Genomic DNA, 21,651 nt, shown 5'->3' with positions numbered 1-21,651 from the left:
TAATGACTTTAGTGTAATCCCCGTAGAATCATGTTGGCCAAATCACGGTCAGCGCCACCTGGACCTGCTTTGAGTGCCCAGACCTTGCGTGTGGACTGTGTCCGAGATCATTAAGCATCTATGCATTTTCATTTAAATGAGTTCAGACTCTGGTAATGTCCCTGAGCTACAGTCCAGGCACTCAGTGTCTGTTTAAAAAGTCTTCCTCAATGGAGAACGCTTCACAATGTTTTATATTGCTGCTTGAAGTGGATTGTGTCATTTCAAACAATGACTGCCATTCCCTGCTTGGTATTTCTCTTTATCTCGGCTGAGAGTCAGATAGTTGTTTGATAACTTTACAGCTACTGCTTAAACATAAATCTATACCATCACCTGCCCGCCACCTGCTTTTGAACGATAAGGGTGTCAAGGGTTATGGGGAGTGGCTGGAGAAGTGGAGTCGAGGCCAGGATCAGATCAGCCATGATCTTATTGAATGGCGGAGCAGGCTCGAGGGGCCGAATGGCCTACTCCTGCTCCTATTTCTTATGTTCTTATGTTAAGTTCTTATGTTACCGCAGCCTGTTGGCCCAGCGATATTGCCCAGGACTTTCCAGACCATCTGGCTCAGTAAATGGAGCCCGACACTGACTTGAATGACATCGGCGATGCAATGAAAGTGCTCGGGTTGGTCTTGTTCCCATCAACCAGGATGAACAAAGAAGGTGATCTGTTTTTATAATTATTATTATGCGGGGCGGGGTTCAGACAGCACATGACCATGAAGCTGTTGGATTTTCATTAAAAACCCACCTTTTATTATTTATTCGTTTACAGGATGTGGGCGTGTGGTTCACTAATACCCTTTAGGGTAGGAAATCTGCCACTTTTAGCTGGTCTAGGCCTACATGTGACTCCAGTCCCACACCAATGTGTTTTTTTTTATTCATTCCTGGGATGCGACATCGCTGGAAAGGCCAGCATTTATTGCCCATCCCTAACTGCCCTTGAGAAGGTGGTGGTGGTGAGCTGCCTTCTTGAACTGCTGCAGCCCGTGTGGTGTGGATGGTGGAAAGGCTTTGGGGAGTCAGGAGGTGAGACACTTGCCGCAGAATACCCAGCCTCTGACCTGCTCTTGTAGCCACAGTATTTATGTGGCTGGTCCAGTTAGGTTTCTAGTCAATGGTGACCCCCAGGATGTTGACGGTGGGGGATTCAGCGATGGTAATGCTGTTGCATGTCAAGGGGCAGTGGTCAGACTCTCGCTTGTTGGAGATAGTCATTGCCTGGCACTAGTGTGGTGCGAATGTTACTTGCCACTTATCAGCCCAAGCCTGAATGTCGTCCAGGTCTTGCTGCATGCAGGTATGGACTGCTTCATTGTCTGAGGAGTTAATCAGTACACCAATGCAGTGAAAGGGGACTCAGGCTGATGGTGCGATAAGCAATTGCACGCGGCCCCAAGTCTGCACAGGTGTCGAGAACTGCCCCAAACAGGGAACTGATAGATAGAGACTATTTCCGCTGGTTGGGGATTCTAGGACTAGGGGGCATAGTCTAAAAATTAGAGCCAGACCTTCCAGGGGTGAAATCAGGAAACAATTCGACACACAAAGGATGGTAGGAGTTTCGAGCTCTCTTCTGCAAACGGCAATTGATGCAAGATCAATTCTTAATTTTAAATCAGAGATTGTTAGCTTTCTGTTAACCAAAGGTAATAAGGTCACAGATCAGCCATGATCTCAGGTTCGATGGGCTGAATGGCTTACTTATATTCATATAGAGCTAGAATTGGCATTGGTTCACCGCCCGGTTTCTCGGCGGTATTGGCCGTTTTGGGCGAGAACCGGGTCAGCGATAAATTCCCCAGCTGAGGAACACCGGCGGTTTCGAAGTCTCGCTGGGGAGCGGCCCACCGGCGTGCACTGTCCACAGATCACCCTGGCGCCATCTTTGGCTGAGCGGGGACTCGTAGGTAAGTATAAAAAAAACAAACTGCCCACGAGGATCAGCGGAGCTGGGCGGTCGGTGAGGAGGTCTGCAAGAAAAAGGGAAGTGATTGGCTTTTTACTATTTATTTTCAAAATCTGTTGGGCTGATTTAATTTAAAAGTGTGTTGAGAATATTTTTTGATTTTTTTAGTTAGGTTTTTTTAAAAATAATTTTTATTCTTTTTCTCGTGTTAGGCCTCGGGGTAAATTTTTTTAATAGATTTTTAAATTTATCGCCCATTTTCTTTAGGCACCGTCCAATCTAGCCGAAAGTGCACTTTCCCGCCTAGGCTGGGGATGCAAGCCCATATTTTTCGCTGGGCGGATTTAAAAACATTTCTTTCAGGAAGTTTTCACCAGCGATAATCTTCCCAGCCTTAGCGTTTTTTTGGGTAGCAATCGGGCGCTGGTGGGCTTTGGGGAAATTCTAGCCCATAGTTCCTAAACGCCACTCACAGGGATACCATGACAGGACTATGTGAAGCCTCACCTGGTTCCGGAGCTCACCTCCCCATCTTGTGCTCCTGCGCTTTCACCGCTGGAGATGACGATGGTTGGCACATCTTTGAGTTTTTGCTGTCTATCTGCTACATTGGTTTCTTCATTAGGTTCAGTGGTGTCTGTTGAGAGAAGGTTACGAAAGATCATCTTATAGCTTTTACCGTGGACAAGAGCATCAGTGTCTATATATCTAGCTGCAGAGAAAGGGAGCTAGTCCTCTGTACAGCTTAGGAGGAGCTCCTGCCAAGGCACAGGGATGATCCAGCGGGCTCCGTTACAGGCTTGGGTGGTCTTCCCTACCTGATCTTTCTTGCTGTGCTCCACGCAATTGATCCTTTAGAGCTCAGCACATTAATTGGAAAATCTGCCCCGATATATAATGAAGGTGTTTGGGTGGTTTATTATAAAGAATAACGGGTACCCGGGAGTGAGTTACAGACTGGGATCTAATCTAATCAAGCGGTTAGGGCGGTTTATACCTAGAATAACAGATTCTGGGAGTGCGTTACAGGCTGGAATCTAATCGAGGGAATCGGGGGGTTTATATTTAGAATAACAGATACCCGGGAATGAGTTACAGGCTGGGATCTAATCGAGGGGTTCGGTGGTTTATATATAGATACATATAGTTACAGGTATATATATATTCACAGATACTCAGGAGTGAGTAATATTGGAGTATGGCAGTAGGTATACTACTGGATTACCACCACAGAGGCTGTGTACTCAAATGCTCCAAGGGAGCCTCTGAAAGTTGCTGGATTGTTATACAAATCAAACTGGGCCATTCATGTCCTTCTGGGAAGGGGAGCTGCCTTGCTACCCTCCATGGGGCCTGGCCTACACCTGATGCTGGTCCGCTCTGTGCTCCTGCCTCTCAATGCTCTCCAAGGGACCCTCGGAAGCCACTCGGTTGCCGACCAATTGTTAGGGACGGACCTCAGGGAGAGATCCAACACCACCTCCAGTGTGCTAGTGCAGCCTTCGGCCGCCTGAGGAAAAGAGTGTTCGATGACTAGGCACTCAAATCTGTCACCAAGTTCATGGTCTACAGGGTTGTAGTAATACCCGCCCTCCTGTATAGCGCAGAGACATAGAAGCATAGAAAATAGGTGCAGGAGTAGACCATTCGGCCATTCGAGCCTGCTCCACCATTCAATATGATCATGGCTGATCATTCAACTTCAGTGCTCTAATCCTGCTTTCTCTTCATACCCCTTGATCCCTTTAGCCGTAAGAGCCACATCTAACTCCTTTTGAATATATCTAACGAACTGACCTCAACAACTTTCTGTGGGAGAGAATTCCACAGGTTCACAATTCTCTGAGTGAAGAAGTTTCTCCTCATCTTGGTCCTAAATGGCTTACCCCTTATCCTTAGACTGTGACCCCTGGTTCTGGACTTCCCCAACATCGGGAACATTCTTCCTGCATCCAACCTGTCCAATCCCGTCAGAATTTTATATGTTTCTATGAGGTACCCTCTCATTCTTCTAAATTCCAGTGAATATAAGCCTAGTCGATCAAGTCTTTCTTCATATGTCAGTCCTGCCATCCCGGGAATCAGTCTGGTGAACCTTCGCTGCACTCCCTCAATAACAAGAATGTCCTTCCTCAGATTAGGAGACCAAAACTGCACACAATACTCAAGGGTCTCACCAAGGCCCTGTACAACGGCAGTAAGACCTCTCTGCTCCTATACTCAAATCCTCTCGCTATGAAGCCCAGCATGCCATTTGCTTTCTTTACTGCCTGCTGTACCTGCATGCCTACCTTCAATGACTGATGTACCATGACACCCAGGTCTCGTTGCACCTCCCCTTTTGTTAATCTGTCACCATTCAGATAATAATCTGCCTTCATGTTTTTGCAACCAAAGTGGATAATCTCACATTTATACACATTATACTGCATCTGCCATGCATTTGCCCACTCACCTAATCTGTCCAAGTCACCCTGCAGCCTCTTAGCATCCTCCTCGCAGCTCGCACTGCCACCCAGTTTAGTGTCATCTGCAAACTTGGAGATATTACACTCAATTCCTTCGTCTAAATCATTGATGTATATTGTAAACAGCTGGGATCCCAGCACTGAGCCCTGCGGCACCCCACTAGTCACTGCCTGCCATTCTGAAAAGGACCCGTTTATCCCGACTCTTTGCTTCCTGGCTGCCAACCAGTTCTCAATCCACGTCAATACATTACCCCTACTACCGTGTGCTTTAATTTTGAACACTAATCTCTTGTGTGGGACCTTGTCAAAAGCCTTTTGAAAGTCCAAATACACCACATCCACTGGTTCTCCCTTGTCCACTCTACTAGTTACATCCTCAAAAAATTCCAGAAGATTTGTCAAGCATGATTTCCCTTTCATAAATTCATGCTGACTTGGACCGATCCTGTCACTGCTTTCCAAATGTGCTGCTATTTCATCTTTAATAATTAATTCCAACATTTTCCCCACTACTGATGTCAGGCTAACCGGTCTATAAGTCCCCGTTTTCTCTCTCCCTCCTTTTTTAAAAATGGGGTTACATTAGCTACTCTCCAGTCCATAGGAACTGAACCAGAGTCTTTGGGCTCAAGTATCGGACGCCCGCTAGAACGGCGCACATCGGAGAGGCCCGCCTAATTTATAGAACAAAAATTGCGCCGAATACTTACCTCTTGATTCTCCGATATCTGTAGGCCCAATTCCACCTCGGCGCGGCACAGCAGGAGCTGCTGGGGGCGGAGCTACAGCCCTGCGCCAAAAACAGTGCCGGCAGCTGCGTGCGTGCGCAGAAGTTCCCGGCCCTCCCTACACGTCCTGTCTCCGGGGCGACGACCTTATCCCTGGCCGAAGGGACGTCACCCCTATCCCGGGCCGAGTGGCCTGACGCATCTTGCCTCGGCGGCGGGGCCCGCCTGCCCGGCCTCTCGCTGGGGGCGGGCCCCGCCTGAAGAGTCATCAGTGGCCCGGCATATCTGCTGCATGGGGGCCCCGCCCGAAGAGTCATCAGTGACCCGGCATATCTGCTGCATGGGGGCCCCGCCCGAAGAGTCATCAGTGGCCCGGCATATCTGCTACATGGGGGCCCCGCCCGAAGAGTCGTCAGTGGCCCGGCATATCTGCTACATGGGGCCCTGCCCGAAGAGTCATCAGTGGCCCGGCATATCTGCTACATGGGGCCCTGCCCGAAGAGTCGTCAGTGGCCCGGCATATCTGCTACATGGGGGCCCCGCCCGAAGAGTCGTCAGTGGCCCGGCATATCTGCTACATGGGGGCCCCGCCCGAAGAGTCATCAGTGGCCCGGCATATCTGCTACATGGGGCCCTGCCCGAAGAGTCATCAGTGGCCCGGCATATCTGCTACATGGGGCCCCGCCCGAAGAGTCGTCAGTGGCCCGGCATATCTGCTACATAGGGCCCCGCCCGAAGAGTCATCAGTGGCCCGGCATATCTGCTACATGGGGCCCTGCCCGAAGAGTCATCAGTGGCCCGGCATATCTGCTACATAGGGCCCCGCCCGAAGAGTCGTCAGTGGCCCGGCATATCTGCTACATGCGGGCCCTGCCCGAAGTTCTCGGCGGGACTGGCTTCGTCGTCTTCTCCCCCCCCCCCCACCCCCCGTTCATCTTCTTCTTACCACCCCTGTTCATCTGCTTCTCTCCCCCACTCTCTTCTCCTCTCCCCCCCTTCTCCCTCCACCTCTCTTCCCCCCCCGCCCCGTTTCCCCGGTGCTGCAGTAGGTGAGTAAAAATAATGTTTTATTTATTGAGTGATTTTTAAATTTTTTTTAATTTTTTAATTTTTTTTTAATTGATTTATTGATTTATTTGTCATTTCTTACTGATGATGGTTCTTTATTTGTAAAAGTGAAGTGTTTAATGTTTATAAACCCCCTTCTCCCTGCCATCTCTCGTGCCCTACGCCTGATTTTCTAAGTGAAGGCAAGGTTTTTCTGAGTGTAAAAAATCTACACTTACTCCATTCTAAGTTAGTTCGGAGTACGTTTTCGCTGACTAAACTTGCAAAACAGGCGTAAGTGGCCGGACGCGCCCTTTTGAAAAAAAAATCTGTTCTAAAATGCAACGATTCTAACTCATTAGAACTGGAGCAAACTAAATGCAGAGAATTGCAATTTCTAAGATGCTCCATTCTAAACTAGTTGCTCCAAAAAAATAGGGGCAACTCAGGCTGAAACCTGAGCCCTATAGAATGTTGGAAAATGATCACCAATGCATTCACTATTTCTAGGGCCACTTCCTTAAGTACTCTGGGATGCAGACTATCAAGCCCTGGGGATTTATCAGCCTTCAGTCTCTTCAAGTTCCCGAACACCATTTCCTGACTAATAAGAATTTCCCTCAGTCCCCTAGTATTTTTGGGAGGTTATTCATGTCTTCCTTCGTGAAGACAGAACCAAAGTATTTGTTCAATTGGTCTGCCATTTACTTGTTCTTCATTATGAATTCCCTGATCCTGACTGTAAGGGACCATTAGTCTTCACTAATTTTTTTCTCTTCACATATCTACAGAAGCTTTTGAAGTCAGTTTTTATGTTCCCTGCAAGCTTACTCTCATACTCTATTTTCCCCCTCCTAATTAAACCCTTAGTCCTCCTCTGCTGAATTCTAAATTTCTCCAAGTCCTCAGGTTTGCTGCTTTTTCTGGCCAATTTATATGCCTCTTCCTTGGATTTAACACTTTCCCTAATTTCCCTTGTTAGCCACAGTTGAGCCATCTACCTTTTTTATTCTTACGCCACAGAGGGATGTACAATTGTTGTAGTTCATCCATGCGATATTTAAATGTCTGCCATTGCCTCTCCACCGTCAACCCTTTATGCATCATTCTCCAGTCTATCCTTGCCAATTCACGTCTCATACTGTCAAAGTTTCCTTTCTTTAAGTTCAGGACCCTAGTCTCTGAATTAACTGTGTCACTCTCCATCTTAATTAAGAATTCTACCATATTATGGTCACTCTTCCCCAAGGGGCTGCGCACGACCAGATTGCTAATTAATCTTCTCTCATTACACAAGACCCAGTCTAGGATGGCCTGTTCTCTAGTTGGTTCCTCGACATATTGGTCTCGAAAACCATCCCTTATACACTCCAGAAAATCCTCCTCCATAGTATTGCTACCAGTTTGGTTAGCCCAATCAATATGCAGATTAAAATCACCCATGATAACTGCTGTACCATTATTGCACGCGTCCCTAATTTCCTGTTTGATGCCATCCCCAACCTCCCTACTACTGTTTGGTGGTCTGTACACAACTCCCACTAATGATTTCTGCCCTTTCGTGTTTCGCAGCTCTACCCATATAGATTTCACAACATCCACGCTAATGTCCTTCCTTACTATTGTGTTAATCTGCTCTTTAACCAGTAACGCTATCCCACCTCCTTTTCCTTCCTGTCTGTCCTTCCTGAATATTGAATACCCCTGGATGTTGAGTTCCCAGCCTTGGTTACCTTGGAGCCATGTCTCCGTAATCCCAATTACATCATATCCGTTAATAGCTATTTGCGCAGTCAATTCATCCACCTTATTACGACATGGACCATGTACAGTAGACACCTCAAGTCGCTGGAGAAATACCACCAACGAAGTCTCCGCAAGATCCTACAAATCTCCTGGGATGACAAACACACCAACGTTAGCGTCCTCGACCAGGCCAACATCCCCAGCATTGAAGCACTGACCACACTTGGTCAGCTCCGCTGGGCAGGCCACATTGTCCACATGTACGACTCCCAAAGCAAGCGCTCTACTCTGAACTCCTTCACAGCAAACAAGCCAAAGATGGGCAGAGGAAACATTACAAGGACACCCTCAAAGCTTCCCTGATAAAGTGCAACATCCCCACTGACACCAGGGAGTCCCTGGCAAAAGACCACCCTAAGTGGAGGAAGTGCATCCGGGAGGGCGCTGAGCACCTCGAGTGTCATCGCCGAGAGCATGCAGAAATCGAGCGCAGGCGTGCGGCAAATCTGTCCCACCCTCCCTTACCCTCAACGATTATCTGTCCCACCTGTGTCAGAGACTGTGGCTCTCGTATTGGACTGTTCAGCCACCTAAGGACTCATTTTAAGAGTGGAAGCAAGTCTTCCTCGATTCTGAGGGACTACTTATGAGATGAGTGAGGGATGGACCAAAAATGTTACCTGGGCCGTGTCACCCACACCTTGAGGGCGGAAGAAAGGTTAATGTTTAATAGGTGCAAAAATGTTTCATCCTCCACCTTAATAGGCACACAATCAGCAAAGAGAAAAAGTAAATATGCATGAAGCAATTGAATGAAACGAGCTCCCGAAGCTAATCCTTTAATATGTCCCCCTGCGGAATTCCTTTCATGTTGGTGCTGTGTGCCTTTGATGTTTCCAACGGTTTGCTCCTCGATGCAGTGACTGGCAGCCCTTGCTGAGCTGTTTAGTATGAGGCAGGTGAAGGCAGAGCTCACACTGCCAACTCACTGCTGCCTCCGTGCTGAGCAGAGCTGGCCTGCCTTTAAGCATCGCTCCTGAATCCACTGTTTACCCAGTATGCCAGAATATAGAACTAACGGGAGACCGCTCTCCTGACGGCTGTGAGTAATTGTGGAACTCAGCTATACAAAGTCTCACGTGATCCCACTGGAACTAGAGGGCATAATCTTAGAATAAGGGGCCACCCATTTAAAACTGAGGAGGAGTTGCTTCCCTCAGAGGGTTGTAAATCTGTGGAATTCGCTGCCTCAGAGAGCTGTGGAAGCTGGGTCATTGAATAAATTTAAGACAGAGATAGACAGTTTCTGAAACGATAAGGTAATAAGGGGTTATGGGGAGCGGGCAGGGAAGTGGACCTGAGTTGATGATCGGATCAGCCATGATCGTATTAAATGGCGGAGCAGGCTCGAGAGGCCGTATGGCCGACTCCTGCTCCTATTTCTTATGTTCTTATGTTCTTACCTTATTCTTATGTTCTTACCTCAATTCATCCACCTTATTACGACATGGACCATGTACAGTAGACACCTAAGGTGAAGAACCAGTGGATGTGGTGTATTTGGATTTTCAAAAGGCTTTTGACAAGGTCCCACACAAGAAATTGGTGTGCAAAATCAAAGCATATCGTATTGGGGGTAATGTACTGACGTGGATAGAGAACTGGTTGGCAGACAGGAAGCAGAGAGTCGGGATTAACGGGTGCTTTTCAGAATGGCAGGCAGTGACTAGTGGAATGCCGCAGGGCTCAGTGCTGGGACCCCAGCTCTGTACAATATATATTAATGAGTTAGATGATGGAATTGAGTGTAATATCTCCAAGTTTGCAGATGACACTAAGCTGGGTGGCGGTGTGATCTGCGAGGAGGATGCTAAGAGGCTGCAGGGTGACTTGGACAGGTTAGGCGAGTGGGCAAATACATGGCAGATGCAGTATAATGTGGATAAATGTGCGGTTATCCACTTTGGGGGCAAAAACACGAAAGCAGAATATTATCTGAATGGCGGAAAATTAGGAAAAGGGGAGGTGCAGCGAGACTTGGGTGTCATGGTTCATCAGTCATTGAAAGTTGGCATGCAGGTACAGCAGGCGGTGAAGAAGGCAAATGGTATGTTGGCCTTCATAGCAAGGGGGTTTGAGTATAGGAGCAGGGAAGGCTTGCTGCAGTTGTACAGGGCCTTGGTGAGGCCTCACCTGGAATATTGTGTTCAGTTTTGGTCTCCTAATCTGAGGAAGGACGTTCTGGCTATTGAGGGAGTGCAGCGAAGGTTCACCAGACTGATTCCAGGGATGGCTGAACTGTCATATGAGGAGAGACTGGATCACTGGGCCTTTATTCACTGGAGTTTAGAAGGATGAGAGGGGATCTCATAGAAACATATAAGATTCTGACTGGACTAGACAGGCTAGATGCGGGAAGAATGTTCCCGATGTTGGAGAAGTCCAGAACCAGGGGACATAGTCTTAGGATAAGGGGCAGGCCGTTCAGGACTGAGATGAGGAGAAACTGTTAACCTGTGGAATTCCCTGCCGCAGAGAGTTGTTGATGCCAGTTCATTGGATATATTCAAGAGGGAGTTAGATATGGCCCTTACGGTTAAGGGGATCAAGGGGTATAGTGAGAAAACAGGAAAGGGGTACTGAGGGAATGATCAGCCATGATCTTATCGAATGGCGGTGCAGGCTCGAAGGGCCGAATGGCCTACTCCTGCACCTATTTTCTATGTTTCTATGTTATCACAGGCTCCTGGGGCGGGGCGGGGGGGGGGGGGGATTTGCTCTAATTCTTGTCCCCCTGTTCTGTCCCTGAAGAGCATTGCCCCTGAAATTCTTCCATGACTTTTCTGCACCTGAAGAGGCAGCAACAATGTAAATGACATGTAAACAAATGTCAACTGGGTCTGCACCCAGATTAGGACTGGGGTGTAGATCAGGGGCAGGCTTCCCCATGGAAAGCTGGTGTCACTGCTTCCTGAGCTGCTGTTCAGGCATTTTTGGTCTTACGGTGACAGGCTGGTGTTGTCGGGAAAGGCTTTTATATTAAAGTTAGTTTTATTGCTTCGAAAGCCTCTTAGTCTTAGCGATGGAAGCTGTGTTCAGCACTGTGCCAGCCATTTGCCACACGGCTCATTTGAAGTCATACAAGGAGAATTGAAATAAAGATTCTGCCCTTTAAATAATCCGAGCATATGTTGCAGCCGCCAGCACTTCCACCTTAACCAATATGGCGGGCGGCACACTTTCGGGTTGTCATACTGAGACCTTACTCGGCCAGTTACCACCCAAATTTCCAGGCCACTGATGTTTAATTGGCATCTCTTCCTGGCCATTTGAATATGATTACGAATCTCCCGCTTAGTTCAGATGGGAGCTTTTGACCCCCAGCCTGAACACCACATGCAGTTCCCCGGGGGCGTGAAATGATTCATCCCAACAGATCTTTGTCCATTTCTGTGATTTGTTACACACTGTCTGAACCCATTCCTGGGTTGTAACTGACACTGAAACAATCCCCATCTTATCCATCCCCAAGATCACTCATCTCTGCACCGTGCCCATCCCCAGCTCTACCTTATCCCCACAGCTGCCGAAACTCTTATCTCCCGGTGTCACCTCGAGACGCAACAGCTCTGACACCTTCCTTGCCAGCCTCCTGATCCCGCTCTCCATCAACTCCAAATGACCAAAATTCCACACAAAGACCTAGTTGCCCATCAATCCCCTCCCATGCTCGCAGACCTGCATTGGCTCCCTCATGTCCCAATGGATTGAATTAAAAATAACTGCTACTGAAAGCATACAGTACAACGTATTTTAAAGACTGAAAATAAAATATTTGCAACATGTAATATATATACGCATTAAAATGACACTGCTACCAGTGGAGAGTAAAAAAAATACCAGCAACGGTCACATGAGATCTGAGCATTCTGTTTTTTTCTCACTTAGTGACCTGTACATCTTCTTCAGCAAAAGAGTGAAGGAAAGAGAGAATAATCACTATACTAGCAATTAAACTGACTCCTTCTCTGTCTGTTACACTTGTACCGCCTGCGGAAAATGCTGTTCTCCCCATCCCCAGCTAGTAAGTACTGTCAGGCTGAAGAGAGCACTGCTCACAGAGGAACGTGACATTTATAGGGCAGCGACATGAGTGAACTGTTTCTGATCTTGCTCACGGTAAAGGGAGTGGTTTCTCACGGTAAAGGGAGATGTTTCTCACGGTAAAGGGAGTGGTTCCTTACGGTAAAGGGAGTGGTTCCTCACGGTAAAGGGAGACGTTCCTCACGGTAAAGGGAGATGTTTCTTACGGTAAAGGGAGTGGTTTCTCACGGTAAAGGGAGTGGTTCCTTACGGTAAAGGGAGATGTTTCTCACGGTAAAGGGAGTGGTTCCTTACGGTAAAGGGAGTGGTTCCTCACGGTAAAGGGAGACGTTCCTCACGGTAAAGGGAGTGGTTTCTCACGGTAAAGGGAGACGTTCCTCACGGTAAAGGGAGATGTTTCTCACGGTAAAGGGAGTGGTTCCTTACGGTAAAGGGAGTGGTTCCTCACGGTAAAGGGAGACATTTCTCACGGTAAAGGGAGTGGTTACTCACGGTAAAGGGAGATGTTCCTCACAGTAAAGGGAGATGTTCCTCACGGTAAAGGGAGATGTTCCTCACAGTAAAGGGAGATGTTCCTCACGGTAAAGGGAGATGTTCCTCACGGTAAAGGGAGACGTTCCTCACGGTAAAGGGAGTGGTTCCTCACGGTAAAGGGAGATGTTCCTCACGGTAAAGGGAGTGGTTCCTCACGGTAAAGGGAGTGGTTCCTCACGGTAAAGGGAGACGTTCCTCACAGTAAAGGGAGATGTTCCTCACGGTAAAGGGAGATGTTCCTCACGGTAAAGGGAGATGTTCCTCACGGTAAAGGGAGTGGTTCCTCACGGTAAAGGGAGATGTTCCTCACGGTAAAGGGAGTGGTTCCTCACGGTAAAGGGAGACGTTCCTCACGGTAAAGGGAGATATTCCTCACGGTAAAGGGAGTGGTTCCTCACGGTAAAGGGAGACGTTCCTCACGGTAAAGGGAGATGTTCCTCACAGTAAAGGGAGACGTTCCTCACGGTAAAGGGAGACGTTCCTCACGGTAAAGGGAGACGTTCCTCACGGTAAAGGGAGACGTTCCTCACGGTAAAGGGAGACGTTCCTCACGGTAAAGGGAGTGGTTCCTCACGGTAAAGGGAAATGTTCCTCACGGTAAAGGGAGATGTTCCTCACGGTAAAGGGAGTGGTTCCTCACGGTAAAGGGAGACGTTCCGCACGGTAAAGGGAGTGGTTCCTCACGGTAAAGGGAGATGTTCCTCACGGTAAAGGGAGACGTTCCTCACGGTAAAGGGAGTGGTTCCTCACGGTAAAGGGAGACGTTCCTCACGGTAAAGGGAGTGGTTTCTCACGGTAAAGGGAGACGTTCCTCACGGTAAAGGGAGTGGTTTCTCACGGTAAAGGGAGACGTTCCTCACGGTAAAGGGAGACGTTCCTCACGGTAAAGGGAGTGGTTCCTCACGGTAAAGGGAGACGTTCCTCATGGTAAAGGGAGTGGTTTCTCACGGTAAAGGGAGTGGTTCCTCACGGTAAAGGGAGTGGTTTCTCACGGTAAAGGGAGATGTTCCTCTCGGTAAAGGGAGACGTTCCTCATGGTAAAGGGAGTGGTTTCTCACGGTAAAGGGAGACGTTCCTCATGGTAAAGGGAGTGGTTTCTCACGGTAAAGGGAGATGTTTCTCATGGTAAAGGGAGTGGTTCCTCACGGTAAAGGGAGTGGTTTCTCACGGTAAAGGGAGATGTTCCTCACGGTAAAGGGAGACATTCCTCATGGTAAAGGGAGTGGTTTTTCACGGTAAAGGGAGATGTTCCTCACGGTAAAGGGAGACATTTCTCACGGTAAAGGGAGTGGTTTCTCACGGTAAAGGGAGATGTTCCTCACGGTAAAGGGAGACATTCCTCACGGTAAAGGGAGTGGTTCCTCACGGTAAAGGGAGACGTTCCTCACGGTAAAGAGTGAGATTCCTTGCATTCTTTCCATTAGAATCACAATCGGTTCAGTGATCTGTTTCTTAGATTTTCCTAAGCCTTTTGACCCAATTATTCATAGAATCATAGAAATTTACAGCACGGAAGGAGACCATTTCGGCCCATCGTGTCCGCGCCAGCCGACCAAGAGCTATCCAGCCTAATCCCACTTTCCAGCTCTTGATCCGTAGCCCTGTAGGTTACACCACTTTTTAAATGTGGTAAGGGTTTCTGCCTCTACCACCCTTTCAGGCAGTGAGTTCCAGACCCACATCACCCTCTGGGTGAAGAAATTTCCCCTCATATCTTCTCTAAACCTCCCTCCAATTACTTTAAATCTATGCCTCCTGGTTGTTGACCCCTTAGCTTAGGGAAACAGGCCCTTGCTATACACTCTGTCTAGGCCGCTCATAATTTTATACACCTCAATAAGATCTCCTCTCAGCCTCCTGTGTTCCAAAGAAAACAAACCCAGCCTATCCAATCTTTCCTCATAGTTAAAATTCTCCAGTCCGGGCAACATCCTCGTAAAGCTCCTCTGTACCCTCTCTAGTGCAATCACATCTTTTCTGTAATGCGGTGATCAGAACTGCATGCAGTACTCCAGCTGTGGCCTAACCAGTGTTTTATACAGTTCAAGCATAACCTTCCTGCACTTGTATTCTATCCCTCAGCTAATAAAGGCAAGTATTCCGTATGCCTTCTTAACCACCTTATCTACCTGGCCTGCTACCTTCAGGGATCTGTGGACCTGCACTCCAAGGTCCCTTTGTTCCTCTACACTTCTCAGTGTCCTACCATTTAATTTCCTTGCCTTGTTGGCCCTCCCCAAATGCATTACCTCTCACTTCTCCGGATTGAATTCCATTTGCCACTGTTCTGTCCACCTGGCCAGTTCATTGATATCTTCCTGCACTCTGCAGCTTTCTTCTTCATTATCAACCACACAGCCCATTTTAGTGTCATCTGCAAACTTCTTAATCCTACCCCCTACATTCAAGTCTAAATCATTGATATACACCACAAAAAGCAAGGGACCTACTACTGAGCCCTGTGGAACCCCACTGGAAACAGCCTTCCAGTCACAAAAACATCCATCAACCATTACTTTGCTTCTTGCCTCTGAGCTAATTTTGGATCCAACTTGCAACTTTGCCCTGGATCCCATGGGCTTTTACTTTTGTGACCAGTCTACCATGTGGAACCTTATTAAATGCCTTGCTAAAATCCATTCACATTACATCAAATGCATTGCCCTCATCGACCCTCCTTGTTAACTTGTTAAAAATTAAGGCAATGACACTGGGATATGAAATGCTTTCCAGTGTGAGCATCAAACACTCCAAGGCCTGCGCAGGTATAAAGTAAAGCTCCCTCCACACTGTCCCATCAAACACTCCCAGGGCAGGTACAGGGGGTTAGATACAGAGTAAAGCTCCCTCTATACTGTCCCATCAAACACTCCCAGGGCAGGTACAGGGGGTTAGATACAGAGTAAAGCTCCCTCTATACTGTCCCATCAAACACTCCCAGGGCAGGTACAGCACGGGTTAGATACAGAGTAAAGCTCCCTCTACACTGTCCCATCAAACACTCCCAGGGCAGGTACAGGGGGTTAGATACAGAGTAAAGCTCCCTCTACACTGTCCCATCAAACACTCCCAGGGCAGGTACAGGGGGTTAGATACAGAGTAAAGCTCCCTCTACACTGTCCCATCAAACACTCCCAGGGCAGGTACAGCACGGGGTTCGATATAGAGTAAAGCTCCCTCTACACTGTCCCATCAAACACTCCCAGGGCAGGTACAGCACGGGGTTAGATACAGAGTAAAGCTCCCTCTACACTGTCACATCAAACACTCCCAGGGCAACTACTGCATGTGTTAGGTACAGAGTAAAGCTCCCTCTACAATACCTCAATTTTGTGTTTCAGGCCCAATCTCATGACAGCAAATGGGACATTTTTCAGTTCGGAAGTAGGGCTTCTAGTGGAATGGCGCTATCCGGGAATGCATTAATTGGGATTCTCACCGCTCTCCGACAAAGTTACGGGTGTGGGAAATTACCTGGCCTGGTCCTCCGTGTCTCGCTGCAATATGCATTTAGCCACTGAGCCACTGGCATAGAAACATACAATGAGGCCACTCAGCCCAATAACTTGTGCCGGTTCTGTGAAAGAACTATCCTATTAGTCCCAATTCCCTATTCTTGCTCCATAGCCTGGCAAATTTTTCACCTTGAAGTATTTATCCAATTCCCTTTTGAAAGTTATTGAATGTGTTTCCACCTTTCAGACAGTGCATTTCAGATCATAACAACTTGCTATGTAAACAAATTTTCCTCATCTCCCCTCTGCTTCTTTTGCCAATTACCTTAAATCTGTATCCGCTGGTTACCGACCCTCCTGTCACTGGAAACAGTTTCTCTCTATTTACTCTTTCAAAACCCCTTTACTAAATCTCCTCTTAACCATCTCCGCTTTGAGGAAAACAACTTCAGCTTTTACATAGAAACATCGAAACATAGAAAATAGGTGCAGGAGTAGGCCATTTGGCCCTTCGAGCCTGCACCACCATTCAATAAGATCATGGCTGATCATTCACCTCAGTAGCCTTTTCCCGCTTTCTCTCCATACCCCTTGATCCCTTTAGCCGTCAGGGCCAGATCTAACACCCTCTTGAATATATCCAATGAACTGGCATCAACGACTCTCTGCGACAGAGAATTCCACAGGTTAACAACTCTCTGAGTGAAGAAGTTTCTCCTCATCTCAGTCCTAAATGGCCTACCCCTTATCCTAAGACTGTGTCCCCTGGTTCTGGACTTCCCCAACATCGGGAACATTCTTCCCGCATCTAAGGAAAAGGGGAGGTGCAAAGAGACCTGGGTGTCATGGTTCATCAGTCATTGAAGGTTGGCATGCAGGTGCAGCAGGCGGTTAAGAAAGCAAATGGCATGTTGGCCTTCATAGCAAGGGGATTTGAGTACAGGGGCAGGGAGGTGTTACTACAATTGTACAGGGCCTTGGTGAGGCCACACCTGGAGTATTGTGCACAGTTTTGGTCTCCTAACCTGAGGAAGGACATTCTTGCTATTGAGGGAGTGCAGCGAAGGTTCACCAGACTGATTCCCGGGATGGCGGGACTGACCTATCAAGAAAGACTGGATCAACTGGGCTTGTATTCACTGGAGTTCAGAAGAATGAGAGGGGACCTCATAGAAACATATAAAATTCTGACGGGGTTAGACAGGTTAGATGCAGGAAGAATGTTCCCAATGTTGGGGAAGTCCAGAACCAGGGGTCACAGTCTAAGGATAAGGGGTAAGCCATTTAGGACCGAGATGCGGAGGAACTTCTTCACCCAGAGAGTGGTGAACCTGTGGAATTCTCTACCACAGAAAGTTGTTGAGGCCAATTCACTAAATATATTCAAAAAGGAGTTAGATGAGGTCCTTACTGCTAGGGGGATCAAGGGGTATGGCGAGAAAGCAGGAATGGGGTACTGAAGTTGAATGTTCAGCCATGAACTCATTGAATGGCGGTGCAGGCTAGAAGGGCCGAATGGCCTACTCCTGCACCTATTTTCTATGTTTCTATGTTTCTAACTTGTCCCGTCCCGTCAGAACATTATACGTTTCTGTTGTAGGAGGTAGGCACCTTTAGAATATACCAGAATACTAGGCATTAGGCACCTGCTAGGTATATCTAAACGCATATAAGTTTAAAGTGGCCACACATAAAATGGCTGCCCAGGCATGATGGGAAATCAGATAGTCAAGCTGTGAACTGTTGAATGTTCAATGACCGAGCAATAACCCTGTGAGGCCCACTATAGGAATGCCTTGGATGCAGGATAAGAATAATGAGGAGAGAACCCATCTCCCGTATTCAAGGCCATAAACCAATTAATTCCCCAAGGTTATAAACCAATTATTTCTCCACGAAGAAAGAACTAGTGAGAGAACCTATATCAATCAGCCCAAGCTGACAAGAGACGAACACATGGTTCCTGAGACATAAGGGGAATTCTATTGGGTTAAAAGAACCTATATGTAATCTATAATCATTGTGATTGGCTTGTGTCCAGCCGTGATGGGCTGTGTAACTGTAGTAAACTATTTGTAACTGTTGTGAAACATATAAAAGTGAATGTAACCCTTTGTTTTGTGGAGAGAAGCCTGGACTCAGTCTTGTGATTTCCTCCCTGCTAAGCGTAATAAAGGCCGCATCAGCATTGGAACCGACTCTGAGTGTTGAGTGATTCTTCTGAGAAAACACTAACGCTAACAGTTTCTATGAGATGCCCTCTCATCCTTCTAAACTCCAGTGTATAAAGGCCCAGTTGATCCAGTCTCTCCTCATATGACAGTCCAGCCATCCCTGGAATCAGTCTGGTGAACCTTCGCTGCACTCCCTCAATAGCAAGAACGTCCTTCCTCAGATTAGGAGACCAAAACTGAACACAATATTCCAGGTGAGGCCTCACCAAGGCCCTGTACAACTGCAGTAAGACCTCCCTGTTCCTGTACTCAAATCCCCTAGCTATGAAGGCCAATATGCCACTTGCCTTCTTCACCGCCTGCATGCCAACTTTCAATGACTGATGTACCATGACACCCAGGTCTCGTTGCACCTCCCCTTTTCCTAATCTGCTACCATTCAGATAATATTCTACCTTTGTGTTTTTGCCACCAAAGTGGATAACCTCACATGTATCGACATTATACTGCATCTGCCATGCATTTGCCCACTCACCTAACCTGTCCAAATCACCCTGCAGCCTCTTCGCATCCTCCTCACAGCTCACACCGCCACCCAGTTTAGTGATATTACACTTCATTCAAGTCGTTAATGTATATTGTAAAGAGCTGGGGTCCCAACACTGAGCCCTGCGGCACTCCACTTCCGAAAAGGACCCATTTATCCCGACTCTCTGCTTCCTGTCTGCCAACCCAGTTCTCTATCCACGCCAGTACATTACCCCCAATACCATGTGCTTTGATTTTGCTCACCAATCTCTTATGTGGGACCTTGTCAAAGGCCTTTTGAATGTCCAAATACACCACATCCACTGGTTCTCCCTTGTCCACTCTACTAGTTACATCCTCAAAAAATTCCAGAAGATTTGTCAAGCATGATTTCCCTTTCACAAATCCATGCTGACTTGGACCAATCCTGTCACCACTTTCCAAATGCGCTGCTATTTCATCCTTAATAATTGATTCCAACATTTTCCCCATTACGGATGTCAGGCTAACCAGTCTATAATTCCCTGTTTTCTCTCTCCCTCTTTTTTAAAAAAGTGGTGTTACATTAGCTACTCTCCAGTCCATAGCAACTGATCCAGAGTCGATAGACTGTTGGAAAATGATCACCAATGCATCCACTATTTCTAGGACCACCTCCTTAAGTACTCTGGGATGTAGACAATCAGGCCCCGGGGATTTATCGGCCTTCAATCCCATCAATTTCCCCAACACAATTTTCTGCCTAATAAGGATATTCTTCAGTTCCTCCTTCTCACTCGACCCTCGGTCCCCTAGTACATCCGGAAGGTCATTTGTGTCTTCCTTCGTGAAGACAGAACCAAAGTATTTGTTCAATTGGTCTGCCATTTCTTTGTTCCCCATTATAAATTCACCTGAATCCGACTGCAAGGAACCTATGTTTGTCTTCACTAATCTTTTTCTGTTCACATATTTATAGAAGCTTTTGTTGTCAGTTTTTATGTTCCCTGCAAGTTTCCTTTCGTACTCTATTTTCCCCCTCTTAATTAATGCCTTCGTCTTCCTCTGTTGAATTCTAAATTTCTCCCAGTCCTCAGGTTTGTTGTTTTTCCTGGCCAAATTATATGCCTCTTCCTTGGCTTTAACGCTATCCTTAATTTCCCTTGTTAGCCATGGTTGAGCCACCTTCACCATTTTATTTTTACTCCAGACAGGGATGTACAACTGTTGAAGTTCATCCATGTGAACTATAAATGTTTGCCATTGCCTATCCACCGTCAACCTTTTAAGTATCATTTGCCAATATATTCTAGACCAATTCACGCCTCATGCCGTCGAAGTTAGCTTTCCTTAACTTCAGGACCCTAGTTTCTGAATTAACTGTGTCACTCTCCATCTTAATAAAGAATTCTACCATATTATGGTCACTCTTCCCCAAGGGGCCTTACACAACAAGATTACTAATTAGTCCTTTCTCATTACACATCACCCAGTCTCTCCATGTAACTGAAGCTCCTTATCTTTGGTACTATCCCAGTAAGTTTCCCTGAGCCCTCTCCATGGCTTTGACATCCTTTCTAAAGTGTGGTGCCCAGAATTAAACACAATACGCCAGCTGAGGTCGAATCAGGGTTTCGCATAAAACTTCTTTGCTTTTGTACTCTCTGCCTGTAATTGTGAAGCCAAGAACCCATATGCTTTTTGAACAGCTTTCCCGATTCTCCTGCCAGCCTCAGTGATTTGCGTATATACTCCTGCAAGTCTCTCTGTCCCTGCACTCCTGCAACTCCAATTTGAAAGTCACAATGAGGATTATGATCACCGATCTACTTACCCATTCCAAAACCACCGTTGCTGCTCATGAAGTCCAGAAAAGCTCGTAATATGTGACAAAGAGTCATCACTATGCCCAACTCTGAGATGGCAAGTTGCTGCAACATTCGGTGATCCCTTACAAAGCTCAGGCCTGCTGACATGCTTGTGTCAAAAAGCGTCTGTAACCATTCTCTCCCCTTCTGAGGCAGCTCCTCCGGCAGCCTTGCTAGCCAGGTATCAACGTAAGGGCGCCAACCAAGATCAACCGGGTCCTGTTACATGATTAAAATAAAAAGTACTGTCAACAAGGTCACTTCACACTGCCTGTCCAAAAAGTACAGTACTATCGTGGAAGGGAATCAGAATCGTATTCCTCATCGGTCCACATTCGTTAGGGCTCCTGTGACTATCCTCCACATCTTTATGGGATGTGGATTTAGAAACATAGAAACATAGAAATCTACAGCGCAGAAGGAGGCCATATCGGTCCATCGTGTCCGCGCTGGCTGACAAAGAGCTGCACAACCCTCGGTCAGCAGCCCTGAAGGTTACATATAAACTTATGAACAATGAACACGTAAAGAGCATCCGCCCCACACAACTGCGACACCCCATGCATCGCAACATTCTACACTTCACCTCAATCGGAGCCATGTGTTCTCCTGGGAGAGGCAAAAACCAGATAAAAACCCAGGCCAATTAGGGAAATAAATCTGGGAAAATTCCTCTCTGACCCATCCAGGTGATAGAAACTAGTCCAGGAGATTACCCTGGCAATATTTGATTCCCTGCAGTACTTACCATCGTATCTGCGCCAGTCGACAAGAGGTTATCCAGTCTAATCCCACTTACCAGCTCTAGATCCGTAACCCTGCAGGTTACGGCACTTCAAGTGCCCATCCAAGCACCTTTTAAATGTGGTGAGGGTTTCTGCATCCACAAACCTTCGAGGCAGTAAGTTCCAGACCCCTACAACCCTCTATGTGAAGTAGCTTCCCTCAAATTCCCTCTGAACCTTCCATCAACCACCTTAAAACTACACCCCCTCGAAATTGACCCCTCCACCAAGGGAAATAGACCCTTGCTATCCACTATATCCAGGTCCCTCAAAATT

At 47.2% G+C, this 21,651-nt stretch overlaps 1 protein-coding gene across 1 annotated transcript in view; it reads right to left on the bottom strand.

The window, feature by feature from the left end:
• Positions 1 to 609: 609 nt before the first annotated feature.
• LOC139266718 (dynein axonemal heavy chain 14-like) overlaps positions 610 to 21,651 on the bottom strand; it is a 67,012-nt gene continuing 45,970 nt past the window's right edge. The window contains exons 4-6 of the mRNA XM_070884304.1: positions 20,557 to 20,809; positions 2,464 to 2,593; positions 610 to 712 (exon numbers count right to left, since the gene is read on the bottom strand). Coding sequence (XP_070740405.1) covers positions 610 to 712; positions 2,464 to 2,593; positions 20,557 to 20,809 — 486 coding nt within the window. The remainder of the gene's footprint in view (positions 713 to 2,463; positions 2,594 to 20,556; positions 20,810 to 21,651) is intronic.

The sequence above is a fragment of the Pristiophorus japonicus genome, chromosome 7, assembly GCF_044704955.1.
Source record: "Pristiophorus japonicus isolate sPriJap1 chromosome 7, sPriJap1.hap1, whole genome shotgun sequence".
Lineage (NCBI taxonomy): Eukaryota > Metazoa > Chordata > Chondrichthyes > Pristiophoridae > Pristiophorus > Pristiophorus japonicus.
The sequence above is the reverse complement of the archived record's forward strand: the minus strand, read 5'-3'. Positions and strand labels throughout refer to the sequence as shown.